This window comes from Channa argus, chromosome 21 (genome assembly GCF_033026475.1).
Source record: "Channa argus isolate prfri chromosome 21, Channa argus male v1.0, whole genome shotgun sequence".
NCBI classification, from domain to species: domain Eukaryota; kingdom Metazoa; phylum Chordata; class Actinopteri; order Anabantiformes; family Channidae; genus Channa; species Channa argus.
The window spans coordinates 15539202-15561519 of NC_090217.1; the positions used below are offsets into that span (position 1 = coordinate 15539202).

At 40.2% G+C, this 22318-nt stretch overlaps 4 protein-coding genes across 7 annotated transcripts; 1 reads left to right on the forward strand and 3 right to left on the reverse strand.

Annotated features, from left to right (window-relative positions):
• Window positions 1–9: 9 nt before the first annotated feature.
• On the reverse strand, window positions 10–3615 carry apex1 (APEX nuclease (multifunctional DNA repair enzyme) 1). Its single transcript, XM_067489722.1, has 5 exons — window positions 3512–3615; window positions 2106–2225; window positions 1649–1812; window positions 1370–1562; window positions 10–1133 (listed from the first exon to the last, which is right to left on the reverse strand). Exons 2-5 carry the CDS (start codon window positions 2164–2166, stop codon window positions 619–621), a joined length of 933 nt encoding a protein of 310 aa, XP_067345823.1. The 5' UTR covers window positions 2167–2225; window positions 3512–3615; the 3' UTR covers window positions 10–618.
• Window positions 3616–3793: 178 nt separating this feature from the next.
• On the forward strand, window positions 3794–10354 carry osgep (O-sialoglycoprotein endopeptidase). Its single transcript, XM_067489720.1, has 12 exons — window positions 3794–3948; window positions 6320–6439; window positions 6584–6703; window positions 7121–7296; window positions 7416–7511; window positions 7586–7635; window positions 7745–7823; window positions 8021–8086; window positions 8271–8361; window positions 9079–9154; window positions 9399–9497; window positions 9607–10354. Exons 2-12 carry the CDS (start codon window positions 6325–6327, stop codon window positions 9644–9646), a joined length of 1008 nt encoding a protein of 335 aa, XP_067345821.1. The 5' UTR covers window positions 3794–3948; window positions 6320–6324; the 3' UTR covers window positions 9647–10354.
• si:ch211-214j24.10 (uncharacterized protein LOC558894 homolog) lies at window positions 10349–13864 on the reverse strand. Its single transcript, XM_067489723.1, has 4 exons — window positions 13708–13864; window positions 11684–12472; window positions 11557–11589; window positions 10349–11199 (listed from the first exon to the last, which is right to left on the reverse strand). Exons 1-4 carry the CDS (start codon window positions 13721–13723, stop codon window positions 11150–11152), a joined length of 888 nt encoding a protein of 295 aa, XP_067345824.1. The 5' UTR covers window positions 13724–13864; the 3' UTR covers window positions 10349–11149.
• Window positions 13865–15616: 1752 nt separating this feature from the next.
• On the reverse strand, window positions 15617–22283 carry LOC137106451 (zinc finger protein 345-like). 4 transcript variants are annotated; one of them, XM_067489715.1, is made up of 7 exons: window positions 22035–22283; window positions 21213–21415; window positions 20989–21081; window positions 20756–20851; window positions 20521–20631; window positions 20248–20371; window positions 15617–17175 (listed from the first exon to the last, which is right to left on the reverse strand). In XM_067489715.1, exons 1-7 carry the CDS (start codon window positions 22072–22074, stop codon window positions 15692–15694), a joined length of 2151 nt encoding a protein of 716 aa, XP_067345816.1. In that variant the 5' UTR covers window positions 22075–22283; the 3' UTR covers window positions 15617–15691. The 4 variants fall into 4 exon arrangements, with proteins under 4 accessions (XP_067345816.1, XP_067345817.1, XP_067345813.1 ...); XM_067489716.1 differs by lacking the exon at window positions 22035–22283 and adding an exon at window positions 21894–22002; XM_067489712.1 differs by lacking the exon at window positions 22035–22283 and having other exon boundaries at window positions 21213–22007.
• Between the last annotated feature and the right edge of the window lie 35 nt (window positions 22284–22318).

Sequence of the window (22318 nt, forward strand, 5' to 3'; positions counted from 1 at the left end):
GAAAAAGTAGGCATTTCTACATAAATTCAGTTTTATTGAGAAGCTGGGCAGGTTTCACAATAGAAGATTTAACACCGGTTTGGAAAGAAAAATTGTCTTACAGAAGAATCCTTTGTCAGCCATAGCTTAATTTCAAAATGTAAAAAAAAAATAAAAATAAAAAATAAAGACAAGCTGCTCTCTGACAGCTAGTCATAGGTGATTGTTGAAAATCGGCTTAGACATATTTTGGTATTTAGTGTTGGATTTTTACAGAATTACACACACAAGTTCAGGTGTACATCACTGGACTCATGGACTAACCTCAACTACAGGAAAAGGACAAATGGCTTTAGGAATTGTGTCAGAGCAATATTATGAACTTCCATGTGAAAAAAGCTTAAGTACTAGACAGCTATGGTTGCTGCTCAACCTACTAAATGAGTGCGCCCTACACGGGCAGACCTCCCTGCCAAGGTAAGTGTTGTTTCACTCCAGGAGAACACACACACACACACACACACACACACACACACACTGGAATACATGACACAGTAGTTTGAGCCAAGTTGGAATTGAAGCACTAAGAACAAAGTGCAGGTTAGGCAAAGCAGCGCCCCCTGCTGCCCACAAAGTGACCTATACAGCCATGTGCAGAGTGATGGGGCAGTGGTCGCTTCCCATCACTTTGTTGCGGATCTTGCTATCGCACAAGTTTGGCAGAAGAGAAGATGACAGCAAAAAGTAATCAAGCCTCCACCCCACATTCTTTGCACGGGAGTTCATCATGTAGGTCCAGAAGGTGTAGGCGCTGGTCTGCTCGGGGTAAAGCTCACGGAAGCTGTCGAGAAAGCCGGCAGCTAGCAGCTGGCTGAAGCCCTCTCGCTCCTCGGGAGTAAAGCCTGCACTTTTCTTGTTTCCCTTTGGGTTTTTCAGGTCAATCTCCTGGTGTGCGACGTTGAGATCACCACACAGCACCAGGGGCTTCTGTACATCGAGCTCACTCAGGTATGACCTGAAGTCTACGTCCCAGGTTTTCCGGTAGTCTAGGCGCACAAGCCCTCTTCCGGCGTTTGGCACATAGGCAGTGACCAGGTAGAAGTCAGGAAACTCTGCAGTGATGACACGGCCCTCTTTGTCGTGTTCCTCTTTGCCTAGAGAATCGGTACACAAAGTTCACTCAAAGGCAAATTGTTGCTTAGACATTTTCAATTCAGTAACTGCTTTTTTTTTTAGCAAATAATCAGTAAATTCAAAACAATGCTTTGCAAACTTGGATTATAACACACATTTTTCTATTTCTGCCAATGCCAGTCCAAATTTTCAGACCATGCACTCTATACATGAGTTTAATTTTAATCATTTCAAATAATAATAAAAAAACAGTCACCAATTCCATAAGTCACTTTGAGGGGCTTAGTTTTGCAGAGCATTGCCACCCCACTGTAACCCTCCTTGTCATCTGACACAGCCCAGTACTTATGTGGGTACTCAGGCATTGAAGTGATCTCAGAAGGAAGAGCTTTCTCTGAACACTTGGTCTCTTGCAAACACAGGACATCTGGAGCCTCCTCACGCACCCACTTGGAAAGAAAAACACATTATGATCATAACCATTTACTAAACAACTATATGAACATAGTAGCTACCTTGTGTTTTACAAACTTACATCCAGGCCGTTCTTTTTCACCCAGGCCCTCAGCCCGTCGACATTCCAGGACGTGATTTTCGTGTTGGCACTACGTCCATCTTTGCTGGTCAGTTTGTCAGGAGGATCGTCATACAGTACTGGGGCCTCTGGCTCCTTAGCCTTCTTAGCTTTCTTTGCAGGGGCTGTGGAGTTGAAGGCAGAGACATGAATGGGTGAAGTATTCAGTTTTTGACTTTTTTTTTTTTTTTTTTTAAATAAATCAACAAATAATTCTAAAACCTGTTCACCTTCTTAATGGACTTTTGGGTGAGCTTGACTGGCAAAAATGGCAATTTGATAAGTTCATATTCAAAACAACAAAACACAAAAGGTGAAGAGGCCTGATTACTTTCAGAAACCAGTTTTAGGTAGTAAATGTATTAAACATGTAATGACCATAGGTACAGTATGTGTGTTTAAGCATACACATAATTACCAGATCCAGTTTCATTTTCCCCATCTACAGCTGCCTCCTCTGCCTTCTTGCCTCTCCTCATACTTGAACTCGCTCTGACTGCAAACAAACCTCGCACACACACAATGCGCACACACGCCGCTAGAAAGAAAAAAAAAAAGGATTTTAAATAATGATCTCATCTTAATATACATTGTCAAATATTTTTAACACAAGTTTGTTATAATAGTTCACAACCATGTAAAGAAAGGCCGGATTAAGTGTGGTGTTACGCTGTCAATGGAAATTAAGAATAGTTACTGAGTTTAAGGACATTTGCCATTTTCAGTTGCTTAAATGTGGCTTTTGCTGTCTTGTATCAATGTATAAACATTTTGAATGGTCGACCAAAAAAAATTGCAATTTAAGGATGTCACCTTGGGTTCTGGGAAACTGCAAGTGACTTTTTATAGGCTAAAACATTAACAGAGGAAAAAAAAACATTAATTTATTGTGGCTAGTTGCATTTATTTAGGTTCAACAGACAGACTGATTTCCAGTCATCAACATAAAAATCTTTCCCAGTTTCACACCAAATACTTATTAGAAGAGCCTTTTTGATGTTGGTAATAATACTATATCAGTAACGATACATGTTGTTTATACATATGCAACAAATCCACATTTTTAAATGTTACATATACACAGTAATACTGATATTTGCAATAAGCCTATATATTCAGATCCAGTTAGCCAGCCAGTCTTTTGGTTTCACATTATTTAGCCAAATACAAATTCATTAATTTTTCCTCTAGTTCTACGTCCAATTGTTGTCACCAGGACATATTTAAATGTTTACCGAGTTGCAAATCTCTAAATTTCCACGTGTAAGTATCGGCCTATCGGAAGTTGGAATGAGTCACCATGTCTTTGCAAGAAATTCATTTTTTATCTGAAATTATGAAGTTACAAAAAGCTTAAGAGACATGATCGTGTTTTATTTTTACACGTGCTGTTCGGTTATGTGGCTAAAGGTAAACGGACGTGTAAATAACCTTTTTACTAAATCTGAAGCGTATGTTTTGATGCAGGTCCGTGGAAAAAAATACCGAAGCCCACGAAATGCTAAATAAGAAGGAATCCGCTACTCGCTATACGCAAGACTAACAGCATATATGTACTTATCGCTAGTTTGCATCTTTTCCATGTTGCACAACAGGTTTAGTAGTTAATCAGCTAAGCTAAAGCTACCGCTTCCTCTGTGACAAAGAGCACAATGCCAGCAGCAAACGGCCTGCACCGAGAATCAAAGGAGAACGGTCCAGCAGCTCACTTTACGTCCTCCGCTACTTTTGAATTCGACAACAAATGCAAATCCGACCAAACAACTATAGTGTTTTCTTTTCTCGAAGCTACGTATTAGGGAAAAGAGATGCAAATAGTCTTACTTTCACAACAGGATGCAAAGACCAAGACAAGTGCTGGTTCTCAGTCACTCCCCCCAAAACACACACACACAAAGCACAGCAAAGATTTTTCACCACGTGCTGCTGTAGTTAGTGGCTGCCTAAACCTTTGCCTGATTAAAAGGAAACACAAAAAAATCATATTTTTAATCATTTGTTTATATAAATTTACAAAAATACACAAAAGTAGCTACTGTGACGCACATCACATTATACTAGCAAGAAGCTGAGGTAAACCACAAGTTAGACCAAGGCGTTTGATGGGGCGAACTTTAGGGATTTCAATGTTTGGGTCCGGCGAGCTGCTTGTGGACTAGTTAGTTGGATTGCAAAAGTTTGATTAGTTAGACAGTTAAAACTACAGCATTTTAACCGTTACAAATTCGTTTTAATGTGAACTACCGAAGCAAATTAAAAAGGTAGGTATGCAAATTTCGTTATTTAGTGCCCGACGTCAGGTTATTGAAGCTGGTTTTAGGGAGACGGTATTTATCACTGCTAACATAGGAGCTAGGTTCACACGTAACAACCGTATACGGAGGCTTTTTTTTGGTGTTTGCTAACGTGGTTTTACTGTATGAACGTCTCTGTTAGCCAACAGTGTGTGTTGCTGTAGACTAATAGAACAAATCTCACCAAATTCTTTTTTTCTGTTTTAAGTTTGAAAGTAGACGCACATTTTTGAAAGTTAATAATCACCATAACTTCACAAAATACACATGCTCACTTTAATGTACGTTACATAAACCAAAAGTAAAATTGTAGGTGTCAGAAAGCCTATTTCTGCCTGGAATAGATGATGCTAGAATAATAAAAATATCCATGGAATCGCTGGAATCCAAATGTATGTGTTATTACCATGAACCATGGATGCTAAGTAAAAATGTTGTAATTGTGTAAAACATTCTAGAAAAATTCGACTAACTTTTACCTTATTTTACCTTAGTTACATTTTTTAATATAAAAAAAACCTTTTAACTAATTATTTTTGCACTCTTTGACATAGGGTTTTGAAACAAATGACTGGATTGGTCATTAGTAGATGTACATATTTAAGGTTATTTCTAAAGCCAGAGAAGGCTTGCAGAGTTTCTGAGGGCCAGGGGATCAAATAAAAAAAAAAAAAAGGGGGGGGTGGGGATAGGATTTAAGTGTGGAGCTATTCAAATGTTCTCTTTAATGTAACTGTTAGAATTAATATAATCACGCATGATTGCACTGACAAGATTACGAGTGCTTGTGGTGTCAGCCTCTGTGCCATTGTAGTTCGAACCAAGACTCCAAACATTGCAACACAGATTTGTGGCATCAAGGGGACAAAGCTGATACATTTTTTCACTTTTGTGTGATGCATTCTCTACTGTTTATCCCATATTAATTTTAATTCAAATTCAGTTCATTTTATTGTACACAATATAATTATGTCATGATTATTAAATTCATTTTGAGAGGTTCACCTTTGATTAATTTGAAAAAGGGCAGGGGCCCTTGCATCTTTTTACATCATGCTTAACCATATAGAGCATACATTTAGAGAATTTAGTGCAGGGGTATTCAACTAAAATTTAAAGGGGTCCAGTTAGAGAAAATTTCTTGAAGCAAAGGTCCGGAAGGACTATTTAGTGTGATATACTTTTAAGTAGCCTAGTAGTTGTATCAACATGCATGTAATCAATACCTGACTATCAAATCAAATGAATTCAGTACAATTTAATAAAAACCTTTTGACAGTATTCATTGCCACGTAACATAGAACTGTGTGTCCCAAATCAACATGTGGACAATGATCCGCTGTGGTGACCCTGAACTCATGGGATAAGACGAAAGGAAAAAAACAAAAAAACAAAACTTGAATTTCCTCTTTTCTGTTTCACATCTTGACTCAACCAATGTTACAGAGAATAAATCTAAACACATCTTAACAATTGAACAGTTTCAGAGTATCACTTTCTTCCTCTCTTATATCCCACCCCCCCACTTTTTGCTCAGTGAGAGAATTGAGCTCTAGCTTGTCAGGGCTTGTGAGGGTCTCAAACGCATGTGGAGGTGTATCTCTCCCTTTCTCCGTCTCACACGTCCGTTTCTTTCCCTTTGTTTTCTACATGTGTCGCTATCTTTCTTTTTCTTTCTACCGTCTTTTCATGCCTAACCTGCCTCTAACTCTTTATCTGTCTGCACTGTAGAGTCGCAATGTTTACCGCCTGGAATGCACATACTTGATTGCTGGATGGCTTAACTTGCATGCAATTGGTCTGTGCGTTTCCTCATCCACTAAATCACTACCGTAAAGGCTACGAAAGCTGCGCCAGTGAAGATAGAAGCGCCCCGTCAGGTTTTAAATCATAACCATTTTGGCTGTAGATCCGGATCCGTATGGGATGGCTTCTGGGTCCGGACCAGGACCGCGGCCCGCCTGTTAGTGACCTGTGTACCAGTGTTTACTTTCACTTAACTTAGTGAAAGTAAGTGTGTTAATTTAGTGACCAAAGAGCATGAGATGTGGTTGACAGGACTGAAAAACAGTAAGCTCACTACAACAATGTCTATGCAGTCTTTCAAAGCCAATTTAATCATTTAAACAAGGCACAGTGAAATATGGGGAGTATGGAATTACATATATAAACATTTACAAACCCTCTATGTTTCTGTATGTTGCAGTTCAAATTCAAACTAAAGTAAAAATGCACTAATTAAAACAGACACCGTACCGTTTTATGAAAAGGCAGAATGTACTAGACCTTACTGCACATCTTTTTCTCTTTCCTTAAACTGTTGTTTTGTTTTATTCAGCTGCCATGACTGTAGTAATCGGGTTCGAGGGCAGTGCCAATAAGATCGGCATAGGAATTATTAGAGATGGTGAAGTGCTTTCAAACCCTAGACGGACCTATATTACACCTCCTGGTCAAGGCAAGTCACATTTCTACTAAAACATTATTGGCACCTTCACTTCGGTGGTAAAAAAGTCAAAGTATAACAAGCTTGCATAATATGATAAAGTTATATTGTTACTATTGTCGATACACTGATAATAAGTTATTATTTTGCTCTCAGGTTTTATGCCAAGTGACACAGCCAGGCACCACCGTGCTGTCATACTGACTGTCCTGAAGGAGGCGCTGGAGCAAGCAGGGCTGAAGCCTGCAGACATTGACTGTGTAGCTTACACCAAAGGTAATATTGTGCCCCCCCTCAGATAGTGTTGTAGTCAAGACCACCATACCAAGACCTTAGTATATATCAAGACTGAGGCCAAGTCAAGACCCCAAACCAGACCCAATCAAATTTATCTCTATATATTTTTGCAGTATTTGCTGTGTGTTTGGTCTTGTGGTCTTGACTCTCGCACTGCCTTTGTTTTGGTCTTGGTCTCGATATATACTAAGGTCTTGGGTCTACGGTGGTCTTGACTACAACACTACCTTTAAAATAAGTTGTTATACATCAGGATCCAAATAGTCTTTAATTAAATGGCGGATAAGAGTTTCAAAGAATAAGGTTAAATCTGTGTCCGTATCCTGATCACCTCAGCTCAGATAATTGCTCTTAGCTGCGAATTGGAGTGTGAATGGTTCCCTTTACTTTGTTTAGGCCCTGGTATGGGTGCCCCCTTGGTGACGGTGGCTCTTGTGGCCCGTACAGTTGCCCAGCTTTGGGGGAAGCCGCTCCTAGGTGTTAACCACTGTATAGGACACATTGAGATGGGCCGACTCATCACCAAAGCCAACAACCCCACTGTGCTTTATGTTAGTGGTGGGAACACACAGGTTGGTGCGCAGTTTCTCAACTCCTGAACTAGAGCTACTTTGTAACTACACACTGAGTTACAAGTAAAGTTGATTAGACACAAATAAAATTAGACTAATGTCCATTTGTTACCGTGCAGGTTATTGCATACTCAGAACGGCGCTACAGAATATTTGGGGAGACCATTGACATTGCAGTTGGCAACTGTTTGGATAGATTTGCAAGGGTTATTAAGGTATGTGTCATTTTGTCTAGATTTATAACAGTTGTTTGCCATTTACTTTACCTGAGAGATTTGTGTTCCTCCAGATTTCCAATGACCCCAGTCCAGGCTACAACATAGAGCAGATGGCTAAGAAGTACGTGATGGTACATTTTTAAAATACAGTAACATTATTTGCTACTGTTCAACTTCAAGAACTTAATTGGCTAATTAGGAAATAATATTCATGTTTCTTCTTCTGTTAGAGGGAGTCACTATGTGGAGCTCCCTTATACAGTAAAAGGAATGGATGTTTCATTTTCTGGGATTTTGTCTTACATAGAGGTATGAATTTTAGCCTGTCAGTAAAGCTATTTTGGCACAAACGTTGGTTTTATCAAATGAACCATGTGATCCTCTTATATTACGTGACACAATGTAGAGGCTAAGCAAAAATCATGAAACTCTTACTATAGCATGTTTGCTGCTCACCACTGGTGTTAACTGCTGCTTTCCTGTAATTCTCAATAAATCTGTCTTAGGAAGCTGCTCATAAGATGCTGAGCTCTGGTCAATGTACAGCGGAGGATCTGTGTTTCTCTCTGCAGGTCAGAAATATTATACCTAGTTGGTCTAGTCTGACAGTAACTCTCATACCAGCCATGTTGAAAAGAACAAAAGGAACCAGACTTTAGCCTTTTTTATGCTCTGTACTTCTCTATTAAATCATTCAAATGTTGTTTTTTTTAGAGGGGGGGCTATTACCCAGCACTAATGCCTCCTTTCCTGTAGGAGACCGTATTTTCCATGCTGGTGGAGATCACAGAGAGGGCCATGGCTCATTGTGGCTCCCAGGAGGTCCTCATTGTCGGGGGTGTTGGATGTAAGTACATCAGAAACGGATAAGCAAAGATCTAAAGAAATGCAGTTTGCCTTTTTTTTCCTATTGAAGCTCAGAATTAAGAATCCAAATACCTCCTGAACTGTGCAGTTATGCACATCATTCTCCATGTCTTTACTAAAAGATCAAAGTGAACGTTCATGCAGTGGGGGAGTTCATGCTTTTTTATATTGGGAAAAAGATTCTTTCTTTGAAATGCCAAACCATAGAAGGCAAATGGTCGTTAAGATAAATTCCCCTGTATTTACTCTCTGACATCATTCTTCACTATGAAAAAGTAAGACCCAACTATAAATTTGAGGGTTCGTGCTACTGTTTAAGTCAGATACACTGGACTATTTGGACTTGATATTAATGACAATTTTCCACATGGTTTTGGTTTAAATTTAGTTTTTCTCTTTAGTTTCTCCTTTGTGATTGCAATAAAATTAAGTGTCCCGCCCACTTCTCTTATTCCTAACTACTGTTTTTTTGTAAATGAAACTCACTGAAATTTATAAGTCTTAACTTGGCCCAACTAAGAGTATGCATGAATATATAATAGAGACAACGTAACTTTACCTTAAAGGCTAAACTGTTAGTGTTGATGTTAATGAGCATCACATTAAAAGTTTCACATTGATTTATTCAGTAGATGATTTGTGTGCTCATTTGGTTTTGAGTCCACCGTTTAAAGAATATGACCTGTTTTTTCTGCAGGTAACTTGCGTCTGCAGGAGATGATGGAGGTGATGTGTAAGGAGCGAGGAGCCAAGCTGTTTGCCACAGATGAACGGTAAAACCAATCTGTCCACACTATCACTAACACATACGTTACAAAAATACAGTGAGATTGTTTCATTCACCCCACATTGATTTGGCATGTGATTTTATGCTGGATGTCCTTCCTGGTACAACCTTCCCCTTTTTCTAGTGTTTCTTTCCATCACATGCCTTTTCTACTGACTTCTAAAAATGGTCTGTCTGAAACAGAGCTTCAGGTTCAGTCTAGGTAACACACTACTGACTCTGTGCCACAGATTCTGCATAGACAACGGAGCAATGATTGCTCAAGCTGGCTGGGAGATGTTTAGATCTGGTCAGGTGACAGAGCTTGAAGACTCATGGATTACACAGAGGTAGATATTACAAGGGTAACAAGCAAGATATTTTCAGAATGTTTAAAGAATTGTTTTGCAGCACTTGATGTCTCTGTTCATGTCAAGCATCAACATTTCTACTTTGTAGGTACAGAACTGATGAAGTGGAGGTGACATGGAGAGACTGACTGATATCGTAGTGCTAATTATGTTGTTGCAGCAGGTCTGTTATTGCAGGTGGGGTGTTGTACATCTGGCCTCTGAAATTGATACTTTATTTTCAAGAGTTGCTACTCTGTCAAATTAAGTAGTTTGCTTTAAAAAAAAAAAAAAATCCTGATGCTGTGGGGTTTCTAGCTCTCTAGTTTATTCACATTTCACAAGGTAAAGTCTGGTGATAGTCTACATTTGACAACAATAGCACTAAAAGCAATGGGATGCTTATACTAACAAGTATTGTGTATCTAAAGCCTGATATACTTTCACTGAGCTCCATTGTTGTCCGAAAACTATGAAATGTTCAGTACCATTAAACCATAAGGTGAGTTATTTAAAAACCATAATTGAACTATTAAGAGCTGCCTGGCACAAATTTTAGTTATTTAGATCAACAAATTATATAAACTACACACACTGTAATATTACAACGTAAAACCCAACTGATTGAACTTTTTAAATTGGCTGTACATTAAAAATGTAGACATTAATTGTTCTAGCTGACACAATAACTGATAAGACAGAAGTTTACATATGTTGCACTATAATTTACAGGCTGTGTCCTGTTTATTATTCACTAAAATGACCAATGTGCTATGGAATTTGAGGGAAAGGTTGCCAGAAAACCAACTGTCAGCCTGTAAATCTGAATTTTTCAATAAAAAAGGCCTAACAAGGAATTTGTCAAGTTTATTCATTTATTATGCAATACTGTTTACTTACATTCCTCCTTCTCCAGTGTACATTTTAATTTCAATAAATTGTCTTTTCAAGAAAATCAACACAATGAACATGGTGAGATGCATTACATTCCACCTGATTAGAGAACCAAATAAAATCTAAGAAAAGAACACAGCATTAAGATCTGACAAGGGTAAAGGGTGTACTCTACTGTGCCTTTGAACACCCCTCCTGTAAACTGAACACATGAATACAGATGTTCTCTCCATATAGGAAACATAAAACTCAAGCAGGTACAAGACATACTGCTTAAAATTGACAATGGGATAAATCACTCTGGTGAGGGTTTCTTGCACACAAGTACTGGTCACAACAGATTTTTTTTAACAAAGTGCTTGATTGACCACTCGCGTTACAGAGGATAAAAGAACAGTCTGATAAAACTACAGATTTCAAATGGGGAAACAATTAAATTACAGCTCCTCGGGGGAAAGGGAGGGGGACAAAAAAAAAAGAACGACCAGCTCTACACATACAAGCTAAAATTGTAATGGGCACCGTTCAAAACAGGTCTGATTAATTAAGGCAGGCTTTCTGTAAGGCATTAAAAAAGTCCATTGCTGTAATATCTCAAAGGAGTTAGTCCAAAGTGTCTCAGTGTGGCTTTGTGTGAAGACATCAACCTGAGTGCAGTGTGTGTGAACGAGACTCAAAAAGTTGTCCGACTTTACATGTTTTTATGTGCATGTAGGTGTGTATTGTGTGTTCATATATACTTTGCACTTCTCACACTGCTAGGCTGGGTGCTCCTGGGTATCCTTATACCAGAACACCCATTTTGGATCTGGAGAACAGAAAGCAAAACAATGTCAAAAGGTAGACCAGTAACATACAGTTATCATTAAGTGCCTGTCACACCAATTCTTCACTTAAGTGTCCCATTGTCTAAAAGGTGCTACTGCTCAATTGTGTCTGAGCTGAGCACCATTCAAATTCAAAATCTGTTCAATGTGCGAGTTTATTACACTTTTACTTATATCATAAGCAATGCGGAACAACACAAAAGGGAACAACTAAATAAGCTGAATTTTAGTAAGACTGGGAGCCACATCTGTTTCCAAAACAAAACTGTCAAAGCATTTCTAACACTTGTAGTAAGCTGGACCAGAGTTTCACACATCCCTGGCATAAAATCACTCACCTTTTTTCTGTCTGGTACATATAGCATTCCATTCTGCAGAGAAAACCAAAGGTCACTGTTAGTGACAGTGCACTGAAATTGACAAAGATAAAATGAATCTGGCCAAGAGCCGTGTGTTCATTCTTACCTCTGTTGTGATAGTTGAAAGCCTCCACTAGATGGCGACAGCTAAGCAGCAGCTTCCCGTTGCTCTCGTCGTCCTCTGGGCGTGCGGTGGGGGTAATGGAGATAGCAACAGGAATATTTGTTTCGTCGTGGGGCTGGATTGTGAGAACTGTGTTGGTCTGTACATCTGACTGTGGAGCGTCTATGTGCTGAGGTGGGAGAGTGTTGGCAGGAAAGCTAGGGCTGGAGCCATCTGTGGCTGGCCTCGCCTCACTAATGAAACTGAGACCCCACTGGTTCTGTAGCAGCACACCAATAGCAGGCCGGTCTTCTTCCAGCGCTCCGCTTCCTGAACCTGCCTTCACCTTGGAAGCGTAGCTGACGGCAGGCTGCAGCTTGGCAGGGCTGTCCTGCACTGGAAAGGCAGGCGGGGGCTTGAGCAGTGACAGACTGTCCTCGACCCACCTCTCCTTTTGGTTAACCTTCTGTGGACGCTCGCCGACTCGGCCAACCACCTTTTGACTTTCCCTACGGAGGCTGCGCCCTTTGTGTTGCTGACCCTTACGATCTTTTTCCCTGCGGAAGGTGAAGCCGTGTGCGTGACCGGATCCAATCAGGTCGCCCTCAGGTGAAAGCTGCCGGGACTGCTGGTCACTTCCAGAGATGCAGCCTCCACCCCCACCACCGTTTCCTGAGCCGGGAGACAGGCGACGGTTGCGAATGTGTGGCTCTGAGTTGGTGGTTGAAACGAGGACTGCTGGGTCACACAGGGTATCTGGCTCACACACAGTGTTGCTGGCTTCCCATGTACCTGGAACAGAGATGAGAATATTTCAATCAAATCTCTGCTGGTGACAGACTTATTCTAATATACTAATGTAAACTCATACCTACCACAGACAAGTTCAACTTTGTGATTTAGCTACTTTTACCACTGCAGAACAGTAACATTGAGCAAACCATACAGAACCGCAACAGTGAATCATTATGTTCGGTGTTTCTTGCAGTAACAATGCAATGAAAGCAGTGTGTGTTTGTGTACAAATAGGCCTTCACACTACATTATTCTTCACTTGGCATTAGCTCATAACTGACCTTTGCTGACCAGGAGTGATGACACATTTTAATATGAATTAACGATGTGATTTAGGGAGAACAACAGCTCTCAGCGTTATTACCTACTTGGGAAGTTGTATGAAATTCAAATAAATGACCCAGCACTGACTTAAGACCACGGAACACATGAACTGACAGGTTCTTCCAAATAAGTAAAATGGCATATTACATTCTACATTTATAATGTGAATAAATACAGGAGTCATCTCAGACTGGCTACATTTCTCCTTTTTTTTTTTTTTTTTTTTTTTTTAGACATTTAGTTACAATGACGATTTTTAAAAAATGATTAATTATAATAAATATCTGAGTTTGAGACTACGAGAAGTCAGCGCTTTGGCTGTAACACGTTAATTAGGACCCTCGGCCTTAGCAACGTAACCACTCCTGAACGCCACATATAAACTATACAGGGAGCATGTCTTCCTAACCCGGACCGAAATTTCGAGAAACTAGCCGACTTCATAACCTCTAACTAAAATGCTAACCTAACGATTTTATTACTATATCTTCGAGTGGAACAACTTATGAATGGCGGAAATCATGAGATGCTGGTAGCTAACGTTATTTAAGCAAAAACGCTGCGCGCAATCACCGGTGTTAGCAAACTTTAAATAGCATCGTCATGGCGCGGAGAGTAAAACTCGACGGTTTATTAATCTGCAGTTGGTACATGGTCAATGGGGTTCACCATTGCCTCTTCCACGACAGTTGTCGTCGAGGATGTGGCGTTATTTTGAACAATTTCAACAAATTGATGGTTAGCTAGCGCGTTAGCCGAAGTCAAAGTTTCGTAACCCCCATTCAAAGCGGCGAGCAGGCTGCTATCGATACTACTAGCATAGATGCTAACGCCACGGAAAAACAACAAAAACACATTTAATCTGAAGGAATTTCAGTAACAGAAGTCAAAACGTTCTGTTAACGTACCTGTTTTGATATGCATGTCTTTTCGTTAAACGTCTTGGTGAAGCTAAACCGTTAAGTAACTTTTGTTTACAGCGTTAGAATAACGTCGGTTCACTGAATGTCTTCTCTAACCACCCGGAAGCGACACGAAAAAGCGGGTGGGACAGGAAGTACCCACAGATAAGAGGTCCGACGGGAAACTTGAAGGAAATTTTATTACTGAACGTAAACTATATAAAATAGCCCATGTGATAACCACGTGGTAAGAGTGAGCCAAGTAGACGTTAAGGGAGATCTTAGTTTTGCAAATTAATAAAGCAAATACAGCCAAGACTTAATGTGTTAACTACTCATTATGTAATCATAATGTAAAAAGGGGGTATCCACTACAAAAACAAAAAAATGGAGACAAGTCAAAAATCATGCACTGTCTCAAACTGTCCAGTAAATGTTGTGTCTGCTCTGTTATTAAGACGAGACTGTAACAATATGGTACTTAAATTTGGTAAAATGCTAACAACTTGATTGGTATAAGTAGTACGAGAAACCAAACAATCTGCTAAAGTAAAAATATTAGTGTTTTCTCTGAATTAATCTATTTTAAAAATTGGTTTCCGAAGTGGGGGCTAAGATCACTTAAATCGAATACATCAATACTTCTGACACCGTCTCAAATTTACAATTGTCCTTAATACATCTATCAGTGGTGAATTCTGGCTTTTGGAGGCAGCATTTGCTCTATTGTGGCACATTGTCTACTCTATTCTGCCCTTTTAGGGGACTTTATTGTGTGGGTTCACCTTAGAGGTCACGCTATTATTTTATTTTCCAACTGTGGGAAGAAATTAAAGAGCACTTTAAGAGCACAGTAACATTCATTCGTGTTGTGGGCAACAGAGGGGACTGCCACCCCTCCTTCTCCCCCAAGTCTGTTTGTGATATCTCTGTCCCGTGGCCTGATCAAAGGCCACCATTTTGGATTGACGAATAGATTAAAGAGGTCTGTGGGGGTTGAAAGAAGAAATGATTGCAGATAAAAGGGCTGATCAAGAGCATTGTACATACAAATATTGGTAAAATTATTACATCACCCAGACTAATTATACACTAAACAGAACTAGACTGTGTGCTGTGAATGGATTACAAACATCCTGCTCTCATACCCTATGCTTCTTTTTTCAGTGTGACATCTATAAAACTATTGTTAAACAGTTTGCATATAAACTCAGAGAAATTACCTTAGCGGAAAGAATGTGAAGATCTAAAAAAGTTACCGCTTTAAAATCAAGTCATTTCCAATATACAGTATAGCTAAACAGATTAATCAATGGATAGATAATCACAGTAAATACATCACATGTGCTCACCATGGATTTTTAAGCAATTTTTTTTTTCAGTACCACAGGCAGATTACTTCTGTCCTCTCTTTGTCCTACCTGTATGAAACCTGTGATTTAACTATGTATCTTGATGCAACAGACCTTCTGGTCCTCTGTGAAATGTTCTTACTATGGCCCTTAAAAGTCAGCCACGATCTATCTTCTCTCTAAAGATTTTTATTTTTTTTACATTAACAGGGATAGATGAACAAACTCTTACCCCTCACTGAACTACCCCAAGTAGCTATCAGAAATATCTGGCAGAGAATATTGGGCTGGTTCCACTATCTTCTTGGCATCTGGAAACTGAGGGGTCCTTATTGTATTAGCAGAAAAGCAAAGCAAAGACAATTTTTGACATTTCCCCAAGTTCTGAAGTTTCCAGTGAGTAACTGGAGAATTCTACATTTCAGCTCCTAAAAATCACCCAAATAATTATGTTTTGACACACCATGATAACCTATTTGTGGTCTTAACAATGGGCCTAAAACTATAGCCATTTCTTCACCTCAAATCATATAAAGGCAAATAACCTTGAGAACTGAACTACATTTTCCATTTTACTTAACACCTTTTATTTTTATTGACATCCGGTTTAAATACATACATCATTACCTCCTGACAGCTTAAAGGCCAAATGGTTCCATGACTAGAGCCTTCTCCATGTGTGTGCGCATGTGTCTCTTCAGCCTCGTAGACGTACAAAAACCCTTCTTACACAACGGACAGGTGTGTGGCTTCTCCCCAGTGTGTGTTCGGATGTGCATGTTGAGGTCAGAGGAGCACCTGAATCTCCTCTCACAGTATGAGCAGGGATAAGGCCTTTCTCCTGTGTGGGTCCTTTTGTGGAGGAGCAGTTCACCGGATGTGAGGAAGGTCTTCCCGCACTGAGAACACTGGTGGGGTCGTTCCCCTGTGTGAGTCAGATTGTGTCGGACGAGCGAGGTCGACTTGGCGAATCTCTTTCCACAGCGGGTGCATGGGAACGGACGCTCACCTGTGTGTGTGTTGAGGTGTTCGCTCTGAGCACGCTTTGTTTTGAAGCTCTTCGGGCACTGTGAGCAACTGAAAGGTCTGAAGTCGCTGTGGCTGCGCTGATGTCTGACCAGCTCTCCGTGTGTGAGGAAAGTCTTCTCACAGGTGGTGCACAGGTACGGCCTTTCACCTGTGTGGATTCTCTCGTGGCGTGTAAGGCTGGCCAGCTGGGTGAAGCTCTTCTCACATTGGGAACACTGGAAAGGTCGCTGGCCGTTGTGAGTCAGTAGGTGCCTGTTAAGGATCTGGAGCTGTGTAAAGCTCTTCCCACACTCTGTACAGGGGTATGGGCGGTCCCTGGTGTGGATCTGCTGGTGCTTATGGAGAAGCCACACATGCGTGAAGTTTTTCCCACACTCACAGGCAAATGGCCTCTCGCCTGTGTGTTTCATCTGGTGTCTCTTCAAGTCCGACGCTCGGCTATAGATTTTCTCACACAGGGAACATTTATACTGACGCCTTACCACGTGATTCTGCCTGTGCCTCAGCCGCTCCAGGATGCTACTGAAGCTCTCGCTGCATTTCTGGCATTTGTACTGACCATCACCTTTGTGTGATGTCTCTTCTGCTATGACTACCTCTGTGGTTAAATCCAGCGGAGGGTTGCAAGTTTGGCTGCATGTGGTTCTTTCGAAGTGCAGTTTGAGCAAACCCATCTGTGTGAAGCGTTTGCCACACTGGGAACAGAGAAAAGGTCTTTCTCCAGTGTGAATGCGCTGATGTCTCGTCAAATCCCACGAGTTCTTGAAACCCTTGTTACATTCCTCACAAGTGTATGGACGCTCACCGGTGTGGGTGCGCTGGTGACGAGTTACATCAGAGGAGCGCGTGAATGTTTTGCCACACTCCTGACACGTGTAAGGGTCAGGTCTGTCCTGGATGGGGAAAGGCTTTGGGAACTCAGGGCAATGGACCTTCTTCTTGGGGGGCTCAGCAGTCTCAGCAGCCTTCTGAAGTTTGATGTAGTGCTCAGGGTGACTGTGCTCTATGTGCTGCCGAAGGTATGTCTCGTTCATGTGAAAGAATGGACATTCAGAGCAGGCATAGACCTGGGTAGACATCTCCACAGTGGTACCTATGCAGTAACACAGATAGTATAAGTAAGGGTCACAACCCCAATTCCAAAAAAAAAAAAATAAAAAATTGGGACTATGTGTAAAATGTAAAAAAATAATAATAATAAAAAAAAAAATAGATTGCAAGATTTGCAAATCTCATCAACCCATATTTTATTCACAATAGAACATAAACAACTTATCACATGTTAAAACAGACATTTTGCAATTTCATGGAAAATATAAGCTAATTTGGAATTTTATGGCAGCCACACATCTCCAATAACTTAATTGGGCATTCAAACGGCATTTACAAATTGTGAAATACTTCCAGAAAAATGTTCTTCAATGTAAAATTGCCAAGACTTTGAAGACTTCTACAATATATAATGTCATTAAAGGATTCAGAGAATCAGGACGACAGGCCGAAGGTCAAAACTGGGTGTGTGTGATCTTCAGGCCCTCATGCAACGCTGCATTAAAAACAGGCATGATTCTCTTCTAGAAATCACTGTCTGTGAACACAGTTCGTCATGTATCATGCAAGGGAGAAACCACATGTGAACATGATTGAGAAACACAGCTGTGTTCTCTGGGCCAAAGCTCCTTTAAAATGGCCTGAGGTAAACTGGAAAACTGTTCTCTGGTCAGATGAATCAAAATTTGAAATTATGTTTGGAAACTATGGACTCCGTGTCCACCGTGTTATCAGCGCCCAATACAAAAGCCTGCATCTCTGATGATATGGGGGTGTATTAGTGCCTATGAATTAGGCATCTTACACATCTGGAAAGGCATCATCAATGCTGAAAAGTACATAGAGGTTTTAGAGCAACATATGCTCCCATCCAGACAATGTCTCTATCAGGGAAGACCTTGCAGATTTCAGCAAGACAATGCAAAACCACATACTGGATCCATCACAACAGCATGGCTTCACATTGTCCAGGTGCTGAACCCGCCTGCCTGGAGTCCAGACCTTTCACCAACAGAAAACCTTTGATGCATCATAAAACAAAAAATGAGGCAACAAAGGTCCTGGATTGTAGAGCAGCTAGGGTCCTGCATCAGACAAGAATGGGACAACATTCCTCTGCTAAACTCCAGCAACTGGTCTCCTCATTTCCCAGACATTTATAGACAAAAGAAGACGGTATTCTACACAATGGTAAACTTTGCCCTGTTTTTTTAAATGTGTTGTGAGGTGCCATCATATTCAAAATGAACTAATATTTTCCATGAAATGGTAAAATGTCTCCAAATGTTTCAACATCGGATGTGTTGTTCATGTTCTATTGTGAATACAATATAGGTTGATGAGATTTGCAAATCATTGCATTCTTCTTTTATTTACATTTTACACACCATACTAACTTTTCTTCAATTGGGATTGTATATGCACATATAAGGGCAACTGTTTGTTGTGTTGTTGCTTGAAAAATTCAAAGTCCCTGTTTCTGGCCTTCATATTTTCATATGTCTCTGTCAACGCCTACACTTTGCTTTAATATAGTCACAAACTTTTTTTAGGGCACTCATTATGGCTCACAAATATACTTGTGTGATCACAAACTAATTCAAGGGGACAATATGATTTTGTTTGATAGACATAACAGTTATAGTAAGAAAAGACAAACAAAAAAGGTTATTTAGTCTTTTTTAGGCATATAAAAAAATTAAAATATAAAACTCATAATCTCTAAAGTTAGACTCTGCTTTTATTCTTGAACCAGCAGTTCTCTGCCTTCCTAAAATAAATCTGAAAAAACCAAACAAAAAAACTACATATAATGTCCGTTTTATAGGAGTCCTCATAAAGATGATGAGGAAATGTCAAGTTTTCTGGGGTCTCTACTTCAACAACTGCCCAAACTGGAAAAAGGCACATGCCAACCACACGAGATGCAGGAATAACTCGGTTGCTTCTTCACCTTGTTTATTTGAGCTTTCTTCAGTAATTAAACGGCTCAAAACCGACTCAGAATAGGATCAAAGCCTAAAGAAACAGGATCAAAGGAAACTAGTTAATAAAGTAGTTGCTTAGCAACCACTACTCCTTTTCTCAATTATTATTGTTATTATTTAATATATTTCCACCTTTTCCTTGGAATTTTGTATTATATTTGTCCCATTTTAGGTTCAACCTCACAGGTAATGTTATATGTGTGTACTCAGATTTGAAGATCAAACTACAGTTTCAGTAATGACTACAAAACACTGACTGTTGTTCAAAGATCAATGGCTTTTGGCTTGTACCCGTTCAGGGGTTGCCGCACGTTGATTTAGCATTAGTTTTTACGCCAGATGCCCTTCCTGCTGCAACCCTCCCATTTTATATGGGCTCGGGACCGGCACCAAAGTAGCCCCTGGTAGATTGGCCAACAACGAATGTCGTTACAAAAACTAATTTGTATTTGTAGTTTAGCAAAATAAAATGTTTTTATTATTATTATTAGGAAATTAACATATTCAGGGCAGCAGAGACCTTTGACAGATCTCAGTCTGTGATTTAAACACTGCAAGCATTTGAAAAACTAAAGTTAAAATGTGGCTGTAACAGTATTGTGGTGACCCTTGTGTTTCCTTTCGATTCTGTTGTAGATGATGCAACAGTTGGGGCGGCTGTGGAATGTAGGGCGGTCGTCAACCAATCCTGCAATTGTTGGTTCGATCCCTTGCTGTCTTTCAGCAAGACACTGAACCCCAGCTAGTTGCTCCAGTTGAGTGTTGGCCAGTTGCATAGCAGTTTTCCCATCGCTGTGTGTGATTGTGAGTGTGAATGGGTGAATAAGAAGCAGTGTAAAAGCGCTTTGAGTAAACTGCATTGACACTGTGGCAAATAAAAGTCAGGTCAGTTAAGAAAATGTATGGCCTGTGGTGCCCTCTAGTGTGAAAATAACTAAATGACAAAACTAAAACTTGCAGGAGTCACAGGAACTTGATATTAGTATCAATTTTCCATGTCTATGGTGCATGTCATCACATTTTTAAGTGACAAAATATTGGTACCATGCTACATTATTACACCCCTGGTTTGCTCATCTGCTGATAATTCTATAGCTTTAAGTCTTTCACCTTTTTATCCCGTTTACCTTGAGTGCCAAGGTGCTCAAGGCATTTGTGGTGTTGCAGGAGAGACCTCAGGTCCTCAGGACTGGAGAGCACCTCTATGCATTCCTTCAGTATGGAGGGAGCAGATGTCAGCCATAAAACAGTCTGTTTATTAACAAATGCAAACACGTCAGCAAGAATGACTCTGGGTCACAGCACGAGCATTCTGTCAGCTCAGAGGTTGAAATGCACACTACACTAAGGTGCTCATCAATATGCATGCCAAGAATAATTATAACTTGGCAAACACGTACCTGAGCGAGGTCTGGTACTGGCAGGAGTTTCTCAAGTTTTGAAAGAAACTCCCACACAAGCAGCTGCATGTCTGTGTCGTAGCTGAGACCATACTCTGCTGGAAAAACTTCCTGGAAAGGACAAAGGTAACGTTTACACAAAAACTAAGAGGATATGGAATTACAAAACTATATGCTCAATAACAAAGCAAATCTTTCCCATCTTTTTGGAATATCACTTGTGAGGCTGGCCCACCTGGTAAAAATGCTCCCTCTCTGCTGGGTCTTTCAAAAGTGTTTGAATGAGCTCCACAAAAATGGCTTCTTCTGCATCCACCTCTGCATCTCCACTCTTAAAGAGATTATCACTGTTACTGGGGCAGTCTTCAAACAACATAAGCATTTCAATGCTTCCTTTAACCAGAAATTACAATAGGTGAGCCACCATACAGCATCTGGCAATGATGCAAAGGACTGAGATAATCTTACTCCTGTGTATCCTGGTGGACGTATTCGATCTAGATGAGGCTGTACACACAAAATGTTGGCCGTGTCCTCATTCCTGCACAACTCAAGAATAATCTAAAGACAAATAAGCAGAAAGACATTGTCCTTACAGCAAGGCACTGAATTAAGTTTCAATAAGGCATGTCCATATTAAACAATTATGAACATATCTATAACTTGAGCTCATCTTAAACCTGCATACTCACTTTTGATCGCAGTCGGAGAAGCAGTTTTCCTCGTTGCTTTGGACTGAGCAGATCTGGAACTGTGGCCAACACCAATGATACGAACTCATCGAGCTTTTCATAGTCAAAAACATCTCTCCGCAGAGCCACCTGCCACATGGCTGCAGAAAGCAGCCGCAGAGGAGGGACCAGCAGCCTTAATGATGATAACGGCAGGAAAATGTCTGCACAGACACAAATATATAGGGTTGACAGGGGTAAGACATTCGAGTGTCTTCTTGTTCTACAGCAAACACACGACTGGTAGAACTCGTACATGTGCACACTGGATGGTGGCGCAGCTAATACTCCAGTTTAGAAATCAGAATTAAATGTAACGATGAATTCGATTAGTCATTGATCATTTGGGAACCTTTTGTGTCAGAAGCGCTGTTTTTGATGGTACCGTCTCTCTGATTTGAATCACTTTGCGTTCCAAGAAACACACTATATACTTTTTTCTAGGACACACAATACGGCTAACTACAAAACAAGTCAGTGCTCAACTCCTTTAATCACTGGGCTGATAACTTGTAGTTAGCTTAGCTAGCCACTTAGCACTACAATAGGAAACGTACATACATTAATTTACAACATTCACAACCACAAAGATAACTTTATGAACAAAGCGTAAGTTAAACATATAGTAACTGTTGACTTAACTGCGTGTTTTGCTGTGTTTAACGTTATATTTAGTTACGTTAGCTGCAATCACTGTTATTAGCTGTGGTAAGAGCTAACGACCCCGGAAAGCTACTTTTCTGTTAGCTGCGAAACAAACGACAAAAGACAACTGAAACGGACCCGTGTTGTCCTCCTGGTAGGAACTGACAGCCGTTTCCATGATTAAAGCAACACAAAGTCAATTTTACAGTCACAGAGCACCACAAAGTGGACAAACTGTTGTTAGCGCCTCACAAAGCGGAAACAGCTGTTGTACAGTTTCAAAATAAAAGTTCGACATGTAACACGATACACATTAATAAATCCTTTTCATAATACTAAAGTACTTTTTATAAATACCACCAGCTGACGAGATTTTACATAAATGTGGTTGCTTCTTCATTGCCATCTGCAATAAATTAACA